Here is an 18,475-nt window from a genome sequence, read left to right on the forward strand (position 1 = left end):
GAGGGGGATTAGACGCCCGTGAAACTGGAGGAGGGGGATTAGACGCCCGTGAAACTGGAGGAGGGGGATTAGACGCCCGTGAAACTGGAGGAGGGGGATTAGACGCCCGTGAAACTGGAGGAGGGGGATTAGACGCCCGTGAAACTGGGGGAGGGGGATTAGACGCCCGTGAAACTGGAGGAGGGGGATTAGACGCCCGTGAAACTGGGGGAGGGGGATTAGACGCCCGTGAAACTGGGGGAGAGGGATTAGACGCCCGTGAAACTGGGGGAGGGGGATTAGACGCCCGTGAAACTGGGGGAGAGGGATTAGACGCCCGTGAAACCGGGGGAGAGGGATTAGACGCCCGTGAAACCGGGGGAGGGGGATTAGACGCCCGTGAAACTGGAGGAGGGGGATTAGACGCCCGTGAAACTGGGGGAGGGGGATTAGACGCCCGTGAAACTGGAGGAGGGGGATTAGACGCCCGTGAAACTGGGGGAGGGGGATTAGACGCCCGTGAAACTGGGGGAGGGGGATTAGACGCCCGTGAAACTGGGGGAGGGGGATTAGACGCCCGTGAAACTGGGGGAGGGGGATTAGACGCCCGTGAAACTGGGGGAGGGGGATTAGACGCCCGTGAAACTGGGGGAGGGGGATTAGACGCCCGTGAAACTGGAGGAGGGGGATTAGACGCCCGTGAAACTGGGGGAGGGGGATTAGACGCCCGTGAAACTGGGGGAGGGGGATTAGACGCCCGTGAAACTGGGGGAGGGGGATTAGACGCCCGTGAAACTGGGGGAGGGGGATTAGACGCCCGTGAAACTGGGGGAGGGGGTGCTCTTTTAAAAAACATATTTTTACAAAGACCTAATTTAATTAATTTAATGTCACTAAGACTTTTTTGGGATGTTTTATGAAATGAACTGGTCCCTTTTTTTGTAAATCATTAATTTGTTCTGAAGGTAAAAAAATAAATAAAAATGATTAGGTTGTTTGGGGACTTTCCATTTCTAATGGTCCTTGTCATGTCTCATTACCAAGCTGACGTGTGTTTATTCATGTCTCATTACCAAGCTGACGTGTGTTTATTATGGCAATGTCTGTTCCAGTGTTTCATAACTGACTAGTTAATACCATCAACACGGGTTTGACAGTAGATATGTAGCTCGTGTGTTACTCTACAGAGTGTGTGTGTGTGTGTGTGTGTGTGTGTGTGTGTGTGTGTGTGTGTGTGTGTGTGATGGAGCAGTAATCTGATTTTTGTCTCAAACAGATTGATGATCATGCTTCATCAATATCACTGGCCCAACTTTCAAAGGTAAACTATATATTCTCTCCTTCTCTCCTTCTCTCCTTCTCTCCTTCTTCTCTCCTTCTCTCCTTCTCTCCTTCTTCTCTCCTTCTCTCCTTCTCTCCTCCCCTTCTCTCCTTCTCTCCTTTCCTTCTCTCCTTCTCTCCTTCCCTTCTCTCCTTCTCTCCTCTTCTCTCCTTCTCTCCTTCTCTCCTCTCCTTTCCTTCTCTCCTCTTCTCTCTCTTTTCTCTTAAAACAGTAAAGTTGGATTGAAACTAAGTGTAAAAACCCTGTTTTTAAAAAGTGATGTTGACTGACTTGGTTGTAATGATGTTAATTGGTGGTTTTGATTTTGATGTGATTTGTTTACTGTCCCTGGTCATGTAAAGAGATTTCTCTCTGTGTCTTTTTAGTCTGAAGGAGACGCACACTTGCTGCTGCTTACACTCGTACGTTACACACACACACACACACACACTCGTACGTTACACACACACACACACACACACACACACACACTCGTACGTTACACACACACACACTCGTTCGTTACACACACACACACACACACACACACTCGTACGTCACACACACACACACACTCGTACGTCACACACACACACTCGTACGTTACACACACACACACTCGTTCGTTACACACACACACACACACACACACTCGTACGTCACACACACACACACACTCGTACGTCACACACACACACTCGTACGTTACACACACCCACACACACTCGTTCCGGAACACGCATCCTGAAGAATGAAGCGTTCGCCTCGTTTTTTTCCCCCTTCTTCTTCTTCTCTCTCTAAATGAAGACTCAACGGGTTGTTTATTTATTGATTTATTTTTTGCTCATACATGACCTTTCACCCCTAGGACACTAATTTATAAAACAAACCTGTTATCAATCTTGATTTCAAAACTTATTGAAGCCCATGTAACAACTTTTTAAAAACATTTCAACTTGCCAAATCCTCTCTACTGCACCATGCTTTGTCACCACACTGTGTTTTTGAAGAGATTAACTTTATATAAATATATATATATATATATATAACATCTAGCAGATGTAATTTATCCTCAAATATGGTTCTTGTTTTATCCTCAAATATGTAGTTTGCTGAAGTAAAACACAAACCGACAGTGTGAACCACAGACGTGTTTCTTGGCTGAACTCTTCTGTTGATGTTGTGATAAACTGATTTTGTTATTGTTCGTTTATATATATATATATACCCTGTGACGTTCAACCAGAGAACAGCATTTACTGCTTTTAATGGTGTTAACGGGCTTGTAATGACAGTCAGCTGTTAGAAGGACTGTGTTTTGATTGGGTAGCTGGAATGTGGGAGTGTGAATGTTTTATCCAATAAAACTTGGCAAACGTCCCTGAGACCCCTGACCATTTATGCGTGTAGCAGTGATTGGGTAGCTGGAATGTGGGAGTGTGAATGTTTTATCCAATAAAACGTCTCCTAGACCCCTGACCATTTATGTGTGGACTACTACTCATGTATTCTTGAAGGATAATATCTGTTTTCTCCCCCAGTGGATTTACACTTCCTGTCCTTATTTTAGTAAAGTCGATTCAAGTGAATCTGGTAGATTAGTATTTTCTCGTGAGAAATAAGTTGCGTCAGCAATGTGTTTTCAGACCAATCTGAGCAGACCGACTAGGTTAGACACAGATCTAACAGACTGACTAGGTTAGACACAGATCTAACAGACTGACTAGGTTAGACACAGATCTAACAGACTGACTAGGTTAGACACAGATCTAACAGACTGACTAGGTTAGACACAGATCTAACAGACTGACTAGGTTAGACACAGATCTAACAGACTGACTAGGTTAGACACAGATCTAACAGACTGACTAGGTTAGACACAGATCTAACAGACTGACTAGGTTAGACACAGATCTAACAGACTGACTAGGTTAGACACAGATCTAACAGACTGACTAGGTTAGACACAGATCTAACCTAACAGACTGACTAGGTTAGACACAGATCTATCATGACAGACTGACTAGGTTAGACACAGATCTAACAGACTGACTAGGTTAGACACAGATCTAACAGACTGACTAGGTTAGACACAGATCTAACAGACTGACTAGGTTAGACACAGATCTAACAGACTGACTAGGTTAGACACAGATCTAACAGACTGACTAGGTTAGACACAGATCTAACAGACTGACTAGGTTAGACACAGATCTAACAGACTGACTAGGTTAGACACAGATCTAACATGACCTAACAGACTGACTAGGTTAGACACAGATTTAACAGGATCTAACAGACCGACTAGGTTAGACACAGATCTAACAGACTGACTAGGTTAGACACAGATCTAACATGACCTAACAGACTGACTAGGTTAGACACAGATCTAACATGACCTAACAGACTGACTAGGTTAGACACAGATTTAACAGGATCTAACAGACCGACTAGGTTAGACACAGATCTAACAGACTGACTAGGTTAGACACAGATCTAACAGACTGACTAGGTTAGACACAGATCTAACAGACTGACTAGGTTAGACACAGATCTATCAGGACCTAACAGACCGACTAGGTTAGACACAGATCTAACAGACTGACTAGGTTAGACACAGATCTAACAGACTGACTAGGTTAGACACAGATCTAACATGACCTAACAGACTGACTAGGTTAGACACAGATTTAACAGGATCTAACAGACCGACTAGGTTAGACACAGATCTAACAGACTGACTAGGTTAGACACAGATCTAACAGACTGACTAGGTTAGACACAGATCTAGCAGACTGACTAGGTTAGACACAGATCTATCAGGACCTAACAGACCGACTAGGTTAGACACAGATTTAACAGGATCTAACAGACCGACTAGGTTAGACACAGATCTAACAGACTGACTAGGTTAGACACATATCTAACAGATTGACTAGGTTAGACACAGATCTAACAGACTGACTAGGTTAGACACAGATCTAACAGACTGACTAGGTTAGACACAGATCTAACAGACTGACTAGGTTAGACACAGATCTAACAGACTGACTAGGTTAGACACAGATCTAACAGACTGACTAGGTTAGACACAGATCTATCAGGACCTAACAGACCGACTAGGTTAGACACAGATTTAACAGGATCTAACAGACCGACTAGGTTAGACACAGATCTAACAGACTGACTAGGTTAGACACAGATCTAACAGACTGACTAGGTTAGACACAGATCTAACAGACTGACTAGGTTAGACACAGATCTAACAGACTGACTAGGTTAGACACAGATCTAACAGACTGACTAGGTTAGACACAGATCTAACAGACTGACTAGGTTAGACACAGATCTAACAGACTGACTAGGTTAGACACAGATCTAACAGACTGACTAGGTTAGACACAGATCTAACATGACCTAACAGACTGACTAGGTTAGACACAGATCTAACATGACCTAACAGACTGACTAGGTTAGACACAGATTTAACAGGATCTAACAGACCGACTAGGTTAGACACAGATCTAACAGACTGACTAGGTTAGACACAGATCTAACATGACCTAACAGACTGACTAGGTTAGACACAGATCTAACATGACCTAACAGACTGACTAGGTTAGACACAGATTTAACAGGATCTAACAGACCGACTAGGTTAGACACAGATCTAACAGGCTGACTAGGTTAGACACAGATCTAACAGACTGACTAGGTTAGACACAGATCTAGCAGACTGACTAGGTTAGACACAGATCTATCAGGACCTAACAGACCGACTAGGTTAGACACAGATTTAACAGGATCTAACAGACCGACTAGGTTAGACACAGATCTAACAGACTGACTAGGTTAGACACAGATCTAACAGACCGACTAGGTTAGACACAGATCTATCAGACTGACTAGGTTAGACACAGATCTAACAGACTGACTAGGTTAGACACAGATCTAACAGACTGACTAGGTTAGACACAGATCTAACAGACTGACTAGGTTAGACACAGATCTAACAGACTGACTAGGTTAGACACAGATCTAACAGACTGACTAGGTTAGACACAGATCTAACAGACTGACTAGGTTAGACACAGATCTAACAGACTGACTAGGTTAGACACAGATCTAACAGACTGACTAGGTTAGACACAGATCTATCAAGACCTAACAGACCGACTAGGTTAGACACAGATTTAACAGGATCTAACAGACCGACTAGGTTAGACACAGATCTAACAGACTGACTAGGTTAGACACAGATCTAACAGACTGACTAGGTTAGACACAGATCTAACAGACTGACTAGGTTAGACACAGATCTAACAGACTGACTAGGTTAGACGCAGATCTAACAGACTGACTAGATTAGACACAGATCTATCAGGACCTAACAGATTGACTAGGTTAGACACAGATCTAACAGACTGACTAGGTTAGACACAGATCTAACAGACTGACTAGATTAGACACAGATCTATCAGGACCTAACAGACTGACTAGGTTAGACACAGATCTAACAGACTGACTAGGTTAGACACAGATCTAACAGACTGACTAGGTTAGACACAGATCTAGCAGACTGACTAGGTTAGACACCGATCTATCAGGACCTAACAGACCGACTAGGTTAGACACAGATCTAACAGACCGACTAGGTTAGACACAGATCTAACAGACTGACTAGGTTAGACACAGATCTAACAGACTGACTAGGTTAGACACAGATCTATCAGGACCCTCCCCTGTCTATATACTAGTTGACTTTCTCCTCTCCCCTGTCTATATACTAGTTGACTCTCTCCTCTCCCCTGTCTATATACTAGTTGACTCTCTCCCCTCCCCTGTCTATATACTAGTTGACTCTCTCCTCTCCCCTGTCTATATACTAGTTGACTCTCTCCCCTCCCCTGTCTATATACTAGTTGACTCTCTCCCCTCCCCTGTCTATATACTAGTTGACTCTCTCCTCTCCCCTGTCTATATACTAGTTGACTCTCTCCCCTGTCTATATACTAGTTGACTCTCTCCCCTCCCCTGTCTATATACTAGTTGACTCTCTCCTCTCCCCTGTCTATATACTAGTTGACTCTCTCCCCTGTCTATATACTAGTTGACTCTCTCCCCTCCCCTGTCTATATACTAGTTGACTCTCTCCCCTCCCCTGTCTATATACTAGTTGACTCTCTCCTCTCCCCTGTCTATATACTAGTTGACTCTCTCCCCTGTCTATATACTAGTTGACTCTCTCCCCTCCCCTGTCTATATACTAGTTGACTCTCTCCCCTCCCCTGTCTATATACTAGTTGACTCTCTCCCCTGTCTATATACTAGTTGACTCTCTCCCCTCCCCTGTCTATATACTAGTTGACTCTCTCCTCTCCCCTGTCTATATACTAGTTGACTCTCTCCCCTGTCTATATACTAGTTGACTCTCTCCCCTCCCCTGTCTATATACTAGTTGACTCTCTCCCCTCCCCTGTCTATATACTAGTTGACTCTCTCCCCTCCCCTGTCTATATACTAGTTGACTCTCTCCTCTCCCCTGTCTATATACTAGTTGACTCTCTCCTCTCCCCTGTCTATATACTAGTTGACTCTCTCCTCTCCCCTGTCTATATACTAGTTGACTCTCTCCCCTCCCCTGTCTATATACTAGTTGACTCTCTCCCCTCCCCTGTCTATATACTAGTTGACTCTCTCCCCTCCCCTGTCTATATACTAGTTGACTCTCTCCTCTCCCCTGTCTATATACTAGTTGACTCTCTCCCCTCCCCTGTCTATATACTAGTTGACTCTCTCCCCTCCCCTGTCTATATACTAGTTGACTCTCTCCCCTGTCCATATACTAGTTGACTCTCTCCCCTCCCCTGTCTATATACTAGTTGACTCTCTCCCCTGTCTATATACTAGTTGACTCTCTCCCCTGTCTATATACTAGTTGACTCTCTCCCCTGTCTATATACTAGTTGACTCTCTCCCCTCCCCTGTCTATATACTAGTTGACTCTCTCCCCTCCCCTGTCTATATACTAGTTGACTCTCTCCTCTCCCCTGTCTATATACTAGTTGACTCTCTCCCCTCCCCTGTCTATATACTAGTTGACTCTCTCCCCTCCCCTGTCTATATACTAGTTGACTCTCTCCCCTGTCTATATACTAGTTGACTCTCTCCTCTGTCTATATACTAGTTGACTCTCTCCCCTCCCCTGTCTATATACTAGTTGACTCTCTCCCCTCCCCTGTCTATATACTAGTTGACTCTCTCCCCTCCCCTGTCTATATACTAGTTGACTCTCTCCTCTGTCTATATACTAGTTGACTCTCTCCCCTGTCTATATACTAGTTGACTCTCTCCCCTCCCCTGTCTATATACTAGTTGACTCTCTCCTCTCCCCTGTCTATATACTAGTTGACTCTCTCCCCTCCCCTGTCTATATACTAGTTGACTCTCTCCCCTCCCCTGTCTATATACTAGTTGACTCTCTCCTCTCCCCTGTCTATATACTAGTTGACTCTCTCCTCTCCCCTGTCTATATACTAGTTGACTCTCTCCTCTCCCCTGTCTATATACTAGTTGACTCTCTCCTCTCCCCTGTCTATATACTAGTTGACTCTCTCCTCTCCCCTGTCTATATACTAGTTGACTCTCTCCTCTCCCCTGTCTATATACTAGTTGACTCTCTCCCCTGTCTATATACTAGTTGACTCTCTCCTCTCCCCTGTCTATATACTAGTTGACTCTCTCCCCTCCCCTGTCTATATACTAGTTGACTCTCTCCCCTCCCCTGTCTATATACTAGTTGACTCTCTCCCCTCCCCTGTCTATATACTAGTTGACTCTCTCCCCTCCCCTGTCTATATACTAGTTGACTCTCTCCCCTCCCCTGTCTATATACTAGTTGACTCTCTCCCCTGTCTATATACTAGTTGACTCTCTCCCCTGTCTATATACTAGTTGACTCTCTCCTCTCCCCTGTCTATATACTAGTTGACTCTCTCCCCTGTCTATATACTAGTTGACTCTCTCCTCTCCCCTGTCTATATACTAGTTGACTCTCTCCCCTGTCTATATACTAGTTGACTCTCTCCCCTGTCTATATACTAGTTGACTCTCTCCTCTCCCCTGTCTATATACTAGTTGACTCTCTCCCCTGTCTATATACTACTAGACTGACTAGGTTAGACACAGATCTAACAGACTGACTAGGTTAGACACAGATCTAACAGACTGACTAGGTTAGACACAGATCTAACAGACTGACTAGGTTAGACACAGATCTAACAGACTGACTAGGTTAGACACAGATCTAACAGACTGACTAGGTTAGACACAGATCTAACAGACTGACTAGGTTAGACACAGATCTAACAGACTGACTAGGTTAGACACAGATCTAACAGACTGACTAGGTTAGACACAGATCTAACAGACTGACTAGGTTAGACACAGATCTAACAGACTGACTAGGTTAGACACAGATCTAACAGACTGACTAGGTTAGACACAGATCTAACAGACCGACTAGGTTAGACACAGATCTAACAGACTGACTAGGTTAGACACAGATCTAACAGACTGACTAGGTTAGACACAGATCTAACAGACTGACTAGGTTAGACACATATCTAACAGACTGACTAGGTTAGACACAGATCTAACAGACTGACTAGGTTAGACACAGATCTAACAGACCGACTAGGTTAGACACAGATCTAACAGACTGACTAGGTTAGACACAGATCTAACAGACTGACTAGGTTAGACACAGATCTAACAGACCGACTAGGTTAGACACAGATCTAACAGACTGACTAGGTTAGACACAGATCTAACAGACTGACTAGGTTAGACACAGATCTAACAGACTGACTAGGTTAGACACAGATCTAACAGACTGACTAGGTTAGACACAGATCTAACAGACTGACTAGGTTAGACCCAGATCTAACAGACCGACTAGGTTAGACACAGATCTAACAGACTGACTAGGTTAGACACAGATCTAACAGACTGACTAGGTTAGACACAGATCTAACAGACTGACTAGGTTAGACACAGATCTAACAGACTGACTAGGTTAGACACAGATCTAACAGACTGACTAGGTTAGACACAGATCTAACAGACCGACTAGGTTAGACACAGATCTAACAGACTGACTAGGTTAGACACAGATCTAACAGACTGACTAGGTTAGACACAGATCTAACAGACCGACTAGGTTAGACACAGATCTAACAGACCGACTAGGTTAGACACAGATCTAACAGACTGACTAGGTTAGACACAGATCTAACAGACTGACTAGGTTAGACACAGATCTAACAGACTGACTAGGTTAGACACAGATCTAACAGACTGACTAGGTTAGACACAGATCTAACAGACTGACTAGGTTAGACACAGATCTAACAGACTGACTAGGTTAGACACAGATCTAACAGACTGACTAGATTAGAGACCCCTGGTCTCTATCTAACTATGTCATATCCTGGTGACCCCTGGTCTCTATCTAACTATGTCATATATCCTGGTGACCCCTGGTCTCTATCTAACTATGTCATATATCCTGGTGACCCCTGGTCTCTATCTAACTATGTCATATATCCTGGTGACCCCTGGTCTCTATCTAACTATGTCATATATCCTGGTGGCCCCTGGTCTCTATCTAACTATGTCATATATCCTGGTGACCCCTGGTCTCTATCTAACTATGTCATATATCCTGGTGACCTCTGGTCTCTATCTAACTATGTCATATATCCTGGTGACCCCTGGTCTCTATCTAACTATGTCATATATCCTGGTGACCCCTGGTCTCTATCTAACTATGTCATATATCCTGGTGGCCCCTGGTCTCTATCTAACTATGTCATATATCCTGGTGGCCCCTGGTCTCTATCTAACTATGTCATATATCCTGGTGACCCCTGGTCTCTATCTAACTATGTCATATATCCTGGTGACCCCTGGTCTCTATCTAACTATGTCATATATCCTGGTGGCCCCTGGTCTCTATCTAACTATGTCATATATCCTGGTGGCCCCTGGTCTCTATCTAACTATGTCATATATCCTGGTGACCCCTGGTCTCTATCTAACTATGTCATATATCCTGGTGGTTTCTGGGAACAGACGGCGAACCTGGCTGAGGCCAACGCATCGGAGGACGACAAGATCAGAGCCATGATGTCACAGTCCAACCACGACTACGACCCCATACAGTGAGTATTACCACACACAGTCCAATCACGACTACGACCCCATACAGTGAGTATTACCACACACAGTCCAATCACGACTACGACCCCATACAGTGAGTATTACCACACACAGTCCAATCACGACTACGACCCCATACAGTGAGTATTAGCACACACAGTCCAATCACGACTACGACCCCATACAGTGAGTATTAGCACACACATTCCAATCACGACTACGACCCCATACAGTGAGTATTACCACACACAGTCCAATCACGACTACGACCCCATACAGTGAGTATTACCACACACAGTCCAACCACGACTACGACCCCATACAGTGAGTATTACCACACACAGTCCAATCACGACTACGACCCCATACAGTGAGTATTACCACACACAGTCCAACCACGACTACGACCCCATACAGTGAGTATTAGCACACACAGTCCAATCACGACTACGACCCCATACAGTGAGTATTACCACACACAGTCCAATCACGACTACGACCCCATACAGTGAGTATTACCACACACAGTCCAATCACGACTACGACCCCATACAGTGAGTATTAGCACACACAGTCCAATCACGACTACGACCCCATACAGTGAGTATTACCACACACAGTCCAATCACGACTACGACCCCATACAGTGAGTATTACCACACACAGTCCAATCACGACTACGACCCCATACAGTGAGTCTTACCACACACAGTCCAATCACGACTACGACCCCATACAGTGAGTATTACCACACACAGTCCAATCACGACTACGACCCCATACAGTGAGTATTACCACACACAGTCCAATCACGACTACGACCCCATACAGTGAGTATTACCACACACAGTCCAATCACGACTACGACCCCATACAGTGAGTATTACCACACACAGTCCAATCACGACTACGACCCCATACAGTGAGTCTTACCACACACAGTCCAATCACGACTACGACCCCATACAGTGAGTATTACCACACACAGTCCAATCACGACTACGACCCCATACAGTGAGTATTACCACACACAGTCCAATCACGACTACGACCCCATACAGTGAGTATTAGCACACACAGTCCAATCACGACTACGACCCCATACAGTGAGTCTTACCACACACAGTCCAATCACGACTACGACCCCATACAGTGAGTATTAGCACACACAGTCCAATCACGACTACGACCCCATACAGTGAGTATTAGCACACACAGTCCAATCACGACTACGACCCCATACAGTGAGTCTTACCACACACAGTCCAACCACGACTACGACCCCATACAGTGAGTATTACCACACAGTCCAATCACGACTACGACCCCATACAGTGAGTCTTACCACACACAGTCCAATCACGACTACGACCCCATACAGTGAGTATTACCACACACAGTCCAATCACGACTACGACCCCATACAGTGAGTATTACCACACACAGTCCAATCACGACTACGACCCCATACAGTGAGTATTACCACACACAGTCCAATCACGACTACGACCCCATACAGTGAGTATTACCACACACAGTCCAATCACGACTACGACCCCATACAGTGAGTCTTACCACACACAGTCCAATCACGACTACGACCCCATACAGTGAGTATTACCACACACAGTCCAATCACGACTACGACCCCATACAGTGAGTATTAGCACACACAGTCCAATCACGACTACGACCCCATACAGTGAGTATTACCACACACAGTCCAATCACGACTACGACCCCATACAGTGAGTCTTACCACACACAGTCCAATCACGACTACGACCCCATACAGTGAGTCTTACCACACACAGTCCAATCACGACTACGACCCCATACAGTGAGTCTTACCACACACAGTCCAATCACGACTACGACCCCATACAGTGAGTATTACCACACACAGTCCAATCACGACTACGACCCCATACAGTGAGTATTAGCACACACAGTCCAATCACGACTACGACCCCATACAGTGAGTATTAGCACACACAGTCCAACCACGACTACGACCCCATACAGTGAGTATTAGCACACACAGTCCAATCACGACTACGACCCCATACAGTGAGTATTACCACACACAGTCCAATAACGACTACGACCCCATACAGTGAGTATTAGCACACACAGTCCAATCACGACTACGACCCCATACAGTGAGTATTAGCACACACAGTCCAATCACGACTACGACCCCATACAGTGAGTATTACCACACACAGTCCAATCACGACTACGACCCCATACAGTGAGTATTACCACACACAGTCCAACCACGACTACGACCCCATACAGTGAGTATTACCACACACAGTCCAATCACGACTACGACCCCATACAGTGAGTATTAGCACACACAGTCCAATCACGACTACGACCCCATACAGTGAGTATTACCACACACAGTCCAATCACGACTACGACCCCATACAGTGAGTATTAGCACACACAGTCCAATCACGACTACGACCCCATACAGTGAGTATTAGCACACACAGTCCAATCACGACTACGACCCCATACAGTGAGTATTACCACACACAGTCCAATCACGACTACGACCCCATACAGTGAGTATTACCACACACAGTCCAATCACGACTACGACCCCATACAGTGAGTATTACCACACACAGTCCAATCACGACTACGACCCCATACAGTGAGTATTAGCACACACAGTCCAATCACGACTACGACCCCATACAGTGAGTATTACCACACACAGTCCAATCACGACTACGACCCCATACAGTGAGTATTAGCACACACAGTCCAATCACGACTACGACCCCATACAGTGAGTATTACCACACACAGTCCAATCACGACTACGACCCCATACAGTGAGTCTTACCACACACAGTCCAATCACGACTACGACCCCATACAGTGAGTATTACCACACACAGTCCAATCACGACTACGACCCCATACAGTGAGTCTTACCACACACAGTCCAATCACGACTACGACCCCATACAGTGAGTATTACCACACACAGTCCAATCACGACTACGACCCCATACAGTGAGTATTAGCACACACAGTCCATTCACGACTACGACCCCATACAGTGAGTATTAGCACACACAGTCCAACCACGACTACGACCCCATACAGTGAGTATTAGCACACACAGTCCAACCACGACTACGACCCCATACAGTGAGTATTACCACACACAGTCCAATCACGACTACGACCCCATACAGTGAGTATTAGCACACACAGTCCAATCACGACTACGACCCCATACAGTGAGTATTACCACACACAGTCCAATCACGACTATGACCCCATACAGTGAGTATTAGCACACACAGTCCAATCACGACTACGACCCCATACAGTGAGTATTAGCACACACAGTCCAATCACGACTACGACCCCATACAGTGAGTCTTACTGTAACTGAACCGGGATGTAACAGGAGCTCTATCCTGTAACTGAACCGGTAGAGGATGTAACAGCAGCTCTATCCTGTAACTGAACCAGGGTGTAACAGCAGCTCTATCCTGTACCTGAACCAGGGTGTAACAGCAGCTCTATCCTGTAACTGAACCGGGATGTAACAGGAGCTCTATCCTGTAACTGAACCGGTAGAGGATGTAACAGCAGCTCTATCCTGTAACTGAACCAGGATGTAACAGCAGCTCTATCCTGTAACTGAACCGGTAGAGGATGTAACAGCAGCTCTATCCTGTAACTGAACCAGGATGTAACAGCAGCTCTATCCTGTAACTGAACCGGTAGAGGATGTAACAGCAGCTCTATCCTGTAACTGAACCAGGATGTAACAGCAGCTCTATCCTGTAACTGAACCGGTAGAGGATGTAACAGCAGCTCTATCCTGTAACTGAACCAGGATGTAACAGCAGCTCTATCCTGTAACTGAACCAGGATGTAACAGCAGCTCTATCATGTGTTAACGTTGTGTTAACGTTGTGTTAACGGTGTGTTAACGTTGTATTCATGTTATTAGTTATGTAAAGAAGTTGACCGGTCCCCCTCCAGCCAACTACACCTGTTATCGCTGTGGCAAGAACGGACATCACATCAGGAACTGTCCTACTAACGGGGTAAGACGACACATCCTTGGTGTGTGTGTGTTATCGTTGTCCAGAGCAACCCAGTAAGTGTGTGTGGTTGTGTGTGTGTGTGTGTGTGTGTGTGTGTTAGAAGGAGAAAGGGTTTGAGCCGCCCCAGAGGATCAAGAAGAGTACCGGCATCCCCCGTTCCTTCATGAAGGAAGTGGACGACCCGTCTATAAAGGGAGCCATGTTGACCAACACCGGCCACTACGCCATCCCTACGATAGACGCGTGAGTTACTGCCGACCTCTGACCCCCCCGACATCGGTGTCCTTCCACATTGACAAGGGAGAATAAATATCAGTGAGCAAAATGTTGTTTCAGATATCCTGATTTGAGGACTAAACAGCAACTTAGCAAATCTCATTTTTATTGGTCACAGTCACGTGGTTATCAGATGTTAATGGTCACGTGGTTATCAGATGTTAATGGTCACATGGTTAGCAGATGTTAATGGTCACGTGGTTAGCAGATGTTATTGGTCACGTGGTTATCAGATGTTAATGGTCACGTGGTTATCAGATGTTAATGGTCACATGGTTAGCAGATGTTAATGGTCACGTGGTTAGCAGATGTTATTGGTCACATGTTTAGCAGATGTTAATGGTCACATGGTTAGCAGATGTTAATGGTCACATGGTTATCAGATGTTAATGGTCACATGGTTAGCAGATGTTAATGGTCACATGGTTAGCAGATGTTAATGGTCACATGTTTATCAGATGTTAATGGTCACATGGTTAGCAGATGTTAATGGTCACATGGTTATCAGATGTTAATGGTCACATGGTTAGCAGATGTTAATGGTCACATGTTTAGCAGATGTTAATGGTCACATACACATGGTTAGCAGATGTTAATGCGAGTGTAGCGAAATGCTTGTGCTTCTAGTTCCGACAATGCAGTAATAACAAGTAATCTAACTAACAATTCCAAAACTACTGTCTTGTACACAGTGTAAGGGGATAAAGAATATGTACATAAGGATATATGAATGAGTGATGGTACAGAGCAGCATAGGCAAGATACAGTAGATGGTATCGAGTACAGTATATACACATGAGATGAGTATGTAAACAAAGTGGCATAGTTAAAGTGGCTAGTGATACATGTATTACATAAGGATGCAGTAGATGGTATCGAGTACAGTATAGACATATGAGATGAGTAATGTAGGGTATGTAAACATTATATAGAGTGGCATTGTTTAAAGTGGCTAGTGATGCATTTATTTAGAGATTTGAGTAACCACCTCAGACACGAGTTTTTAGAAAGGTTATGGTTTGCCTGACCTTTAACCCCTGACCTCTGACGTCTAACCCGTAAACCTCTATGTGTGTGTCCTCCACAGTGAGGCCTACGCTTTAGGTAAGAAGGAGAGGCCTCCGTTCGTCCCCAGGGACCAGTCCAGTTCCGAGGAGGACGAGGATCCAGTCCCTGATGAGCTCCTCTGTCTGCTCTGTAAAGACCTGATGACTGACGCTGTGGTCATTCCCTGCTGTGGCAACTCCTACTGCGACGACTGTGAGTCGACAAACACACACCTGTAAAGACCTGATGACTGATGCTGTCTCCTCTCCTCAGGTATCCGTAGTGACTGATGCTGTCTCCTCAGGTATCCATAGTGACTGATGCTGTCTCCTCTCCTCAGGTATCCATAGTGACTGATGCCGTCTCCTCTCCGCAGGTATCCATAGTGACTGATGCTGTCTCCTCAGGTATCCATAGTGACTGATGCTGTCTCCTCAGGTATTCGTAGTGACTGATGCTGTCTCCTCAGGTATCCATAGTGACTGATGCTGTCTCCTCTCCTCAGGTATTCATAGTGACTGATGCCGTCTCCTCTCCGCAGGTATCCATAGTGACTGATGCTGTCTCCTCAGGTATCCATAGTGACTGATGCTGTCTCCTCTCCTCAGGTATCCATAGTGACTGATGCTGTCTCCTCTTCTCAGGTATCCGTAGTGACTGATGCTGTCTCCTCTCCTCAGGTATCCATAGTGACTGATGCTGTCTCCTCTCCTCAGGTATCCATAGTGACTGATGCTGTCTCCTCAGGTATCCATAGTGACTGATGCTGTCTCCTCTCCTCAGGTATCCATAGTGACTGATGCCGTCTCCTCTCCGCAGGTATCCATAGTGACTGATGCTGTCTCCTCAGGTATCCGTAGTGACTGATGCTGTCTCCTCAGGTATCCATAGTGACTGATGCTGTCTCCTCTCCTCAGGTATCCGTAGTGACTGATGCCGTCTCCTCTCCGCAGGTATCCATAGTGACTGATGCTGTCTCCTCAGGTATCCGTAGTGACTGATGCTGTCTCCTCAGGTATCCATAGTGACTGATGCTGTCTCCTCTCCTCAGGTATCCATAGTGACTGATGCTCTCTCCTCTCCTCAGGTATCCATAGTGACTGATGCTGTCTCCTCAGGTATCCGTAGTGACTGATGCTGTCTCCTCAGGTATCCATAGTGACTGATGCTGTCTCCTCTCCGCAGGTATCCATAGTGACTGATGCTGTCTCCTCAGGTATCCGTAGTGACTGATGCTGTCTCCTCAGGTATCCATAGTGACTGATGCTGTCTTCTCTCCTCAGGTATCCATAGTGACTGATGCTGTCTCCTCTCCTCAGGTATCCATAGTGACTGATGCTGTCTCCTCTCCTCAGGTATCCATAGTGACTGATGCCGTCTCCTCTCCGCAGGTATCCATAGTGACTGATGCTGTCTCCTCAGGTATCCATAGTGACTGATGCTGTCTCCTCTCCTCAGGTATCCATAGTGACTGATGCTGTCTCCTCTCCTCAGGTATCCATAGTGACTGATGCTGTCTCCTCTCCTCAGGTATCCATAGTGACTGATGCTGTCTCCTCAGGTATCCATAGTGACTGATGCTGTCTCCTCTCCTCAGGTATCCATAGTGACTGATGCTGTCTCCTCTCCTCAGGTATCCATAGTGACTGATGCTGTCTCCTCTCCTCAGGTATCCATAGTGACTGATGCTGTCTCCTCAGGTATCCATAGTGACTGATGCTGTCTCCTCTCCTCAGGTATCCATAGTGACTGATGCTGTCTCCTCTCCTCAGGTATCAATAGTGACTGATGCTGTCTCCTCAGGTATCCATAGTGACTGATGCTGTCTCCTCTCCTCAGGTATCCATAGTGACTGATGCTGTCTCCTCTCCTCAGGTATCAATAGTGACTGATGCTGTCTCCTCAGGTATCCATAGTGACTGATGCTGTCTCCTCTCCTCAGGTATCCATAGTGACTGATGCTGTCTCCTCTCCTCAGGTATCCATAGTGACTGATGCTGTCTCCTCTCCTCAGGTATCCATAGTGACTGATGCTGTCTCCTCTCCTCAGGTATCCATAGTGACTGATGCTGTCTCCTCTCCTCAGGTATCCATAGTGACTGATGCTGTCTCCTCTCCTCAGGTATCCATAGTGACTGATGCTGTCTCCTCTCCTCAGGTATCCATAGTGACTGATGCTGTCTCCTCTCCTCAGGTATCCGTACGTCTCTCCTGGAGTCAGAGGAACATGTGTGTCCCACCTGTAGCCAATCGAATGTCTCCCCTGATGCTCTCATAGCCAATAAGTTCCTGCGCCAGGTAAAACTCTCTCAGGCTCCGCCTACTCAACCCTGGCCTTTATTTAGTGAGGTAACGTGTATGAAATGTTCCACAACATACAGGTGTCTTCAGAAAGCATTCAGACCCCTTGACTTTTTACACATTTTGTTACGTTAGTCTTGTTCTAAAATTGATTCAATAGTTTTCCCCCCCTTCATCAATCTACACACAATACCCCATAATGACATCACAATACCCCATAATGACATCACAATACCCCATA

The 18,475-nt window shown here is 45.6% G+C and overlaps 1 protein-coding gene and 1 long non-coding RNA gene across 3 annotated transcripts in view; both read left to right on the plus strand.

Annotated features, from left to right (window-relative positions):
• Positions 1-18,475, plus strand: part of LOC110513551 (E3 ubiquitin-protein ligase RBBP6) — a 55,799-nt gene that overhangs the window by 17,024 nt on the left and 20,300 nt on the right. The window contains exons 4-9 of the mRNA XM_036972117.1: positions 1,256-1,300; positions 10,436-10,524; positions 14,514-14,610; positions 14,711-14,853; positions 15,974-16,146; positions 18,128-18,231. Coding sequence (XP_036828012.1) covers positions 1,256-1,300; positions 10,436-10,524; positions 14,514-14,610; positions 14,711-14,853; positions 15,974-16,146; positions 18,128-18,231 — 651 coding nt within the window. The remainder of the gene's footprint in view (positions 1-1,255; positions 1,301-10,435; positions 10,525-14,513; positions 14,611-14,710; positions 14,854-15,973; positions 16,147-18,127; positions 18,232-18,475) is intronic.
• On the plus strand, positions 16,181-17,492 carry LOC118947074. 2 transcript variants are annotated; one of them, XR_005041741.1, is made up of 5 exons: positions 16,181-16,206; positions 16,238-16,438; positions 16,506-16,613; positions 16,681-16,850; positions 16,949-17,492. It is a non-coding gene; the product is annotated as an uncharacterized LOC118947074 (long non-coding RNA). The 2 variants fall into 2 exon arrangements; XR_005041740.1 differs by having other exon boundaries at positions 16,506-16,850.

This window comes from Oncorhynchus mykiss, unplaced genomic scaffold (assembly GCF_013265735.2).
Source record: "Oncorhynchus mykiss isolate Arlee unplaced genomic scaffold, USDA_OmykA_1.1 un_scaffold_120, whole genome shotgun sequence".
NCBI lineage: Eukaryota > Metazoa > Chordata > Actinopteri > Salmoniformes > Salmonidae > Oncorhynchus > Oncorhynchus mykiss.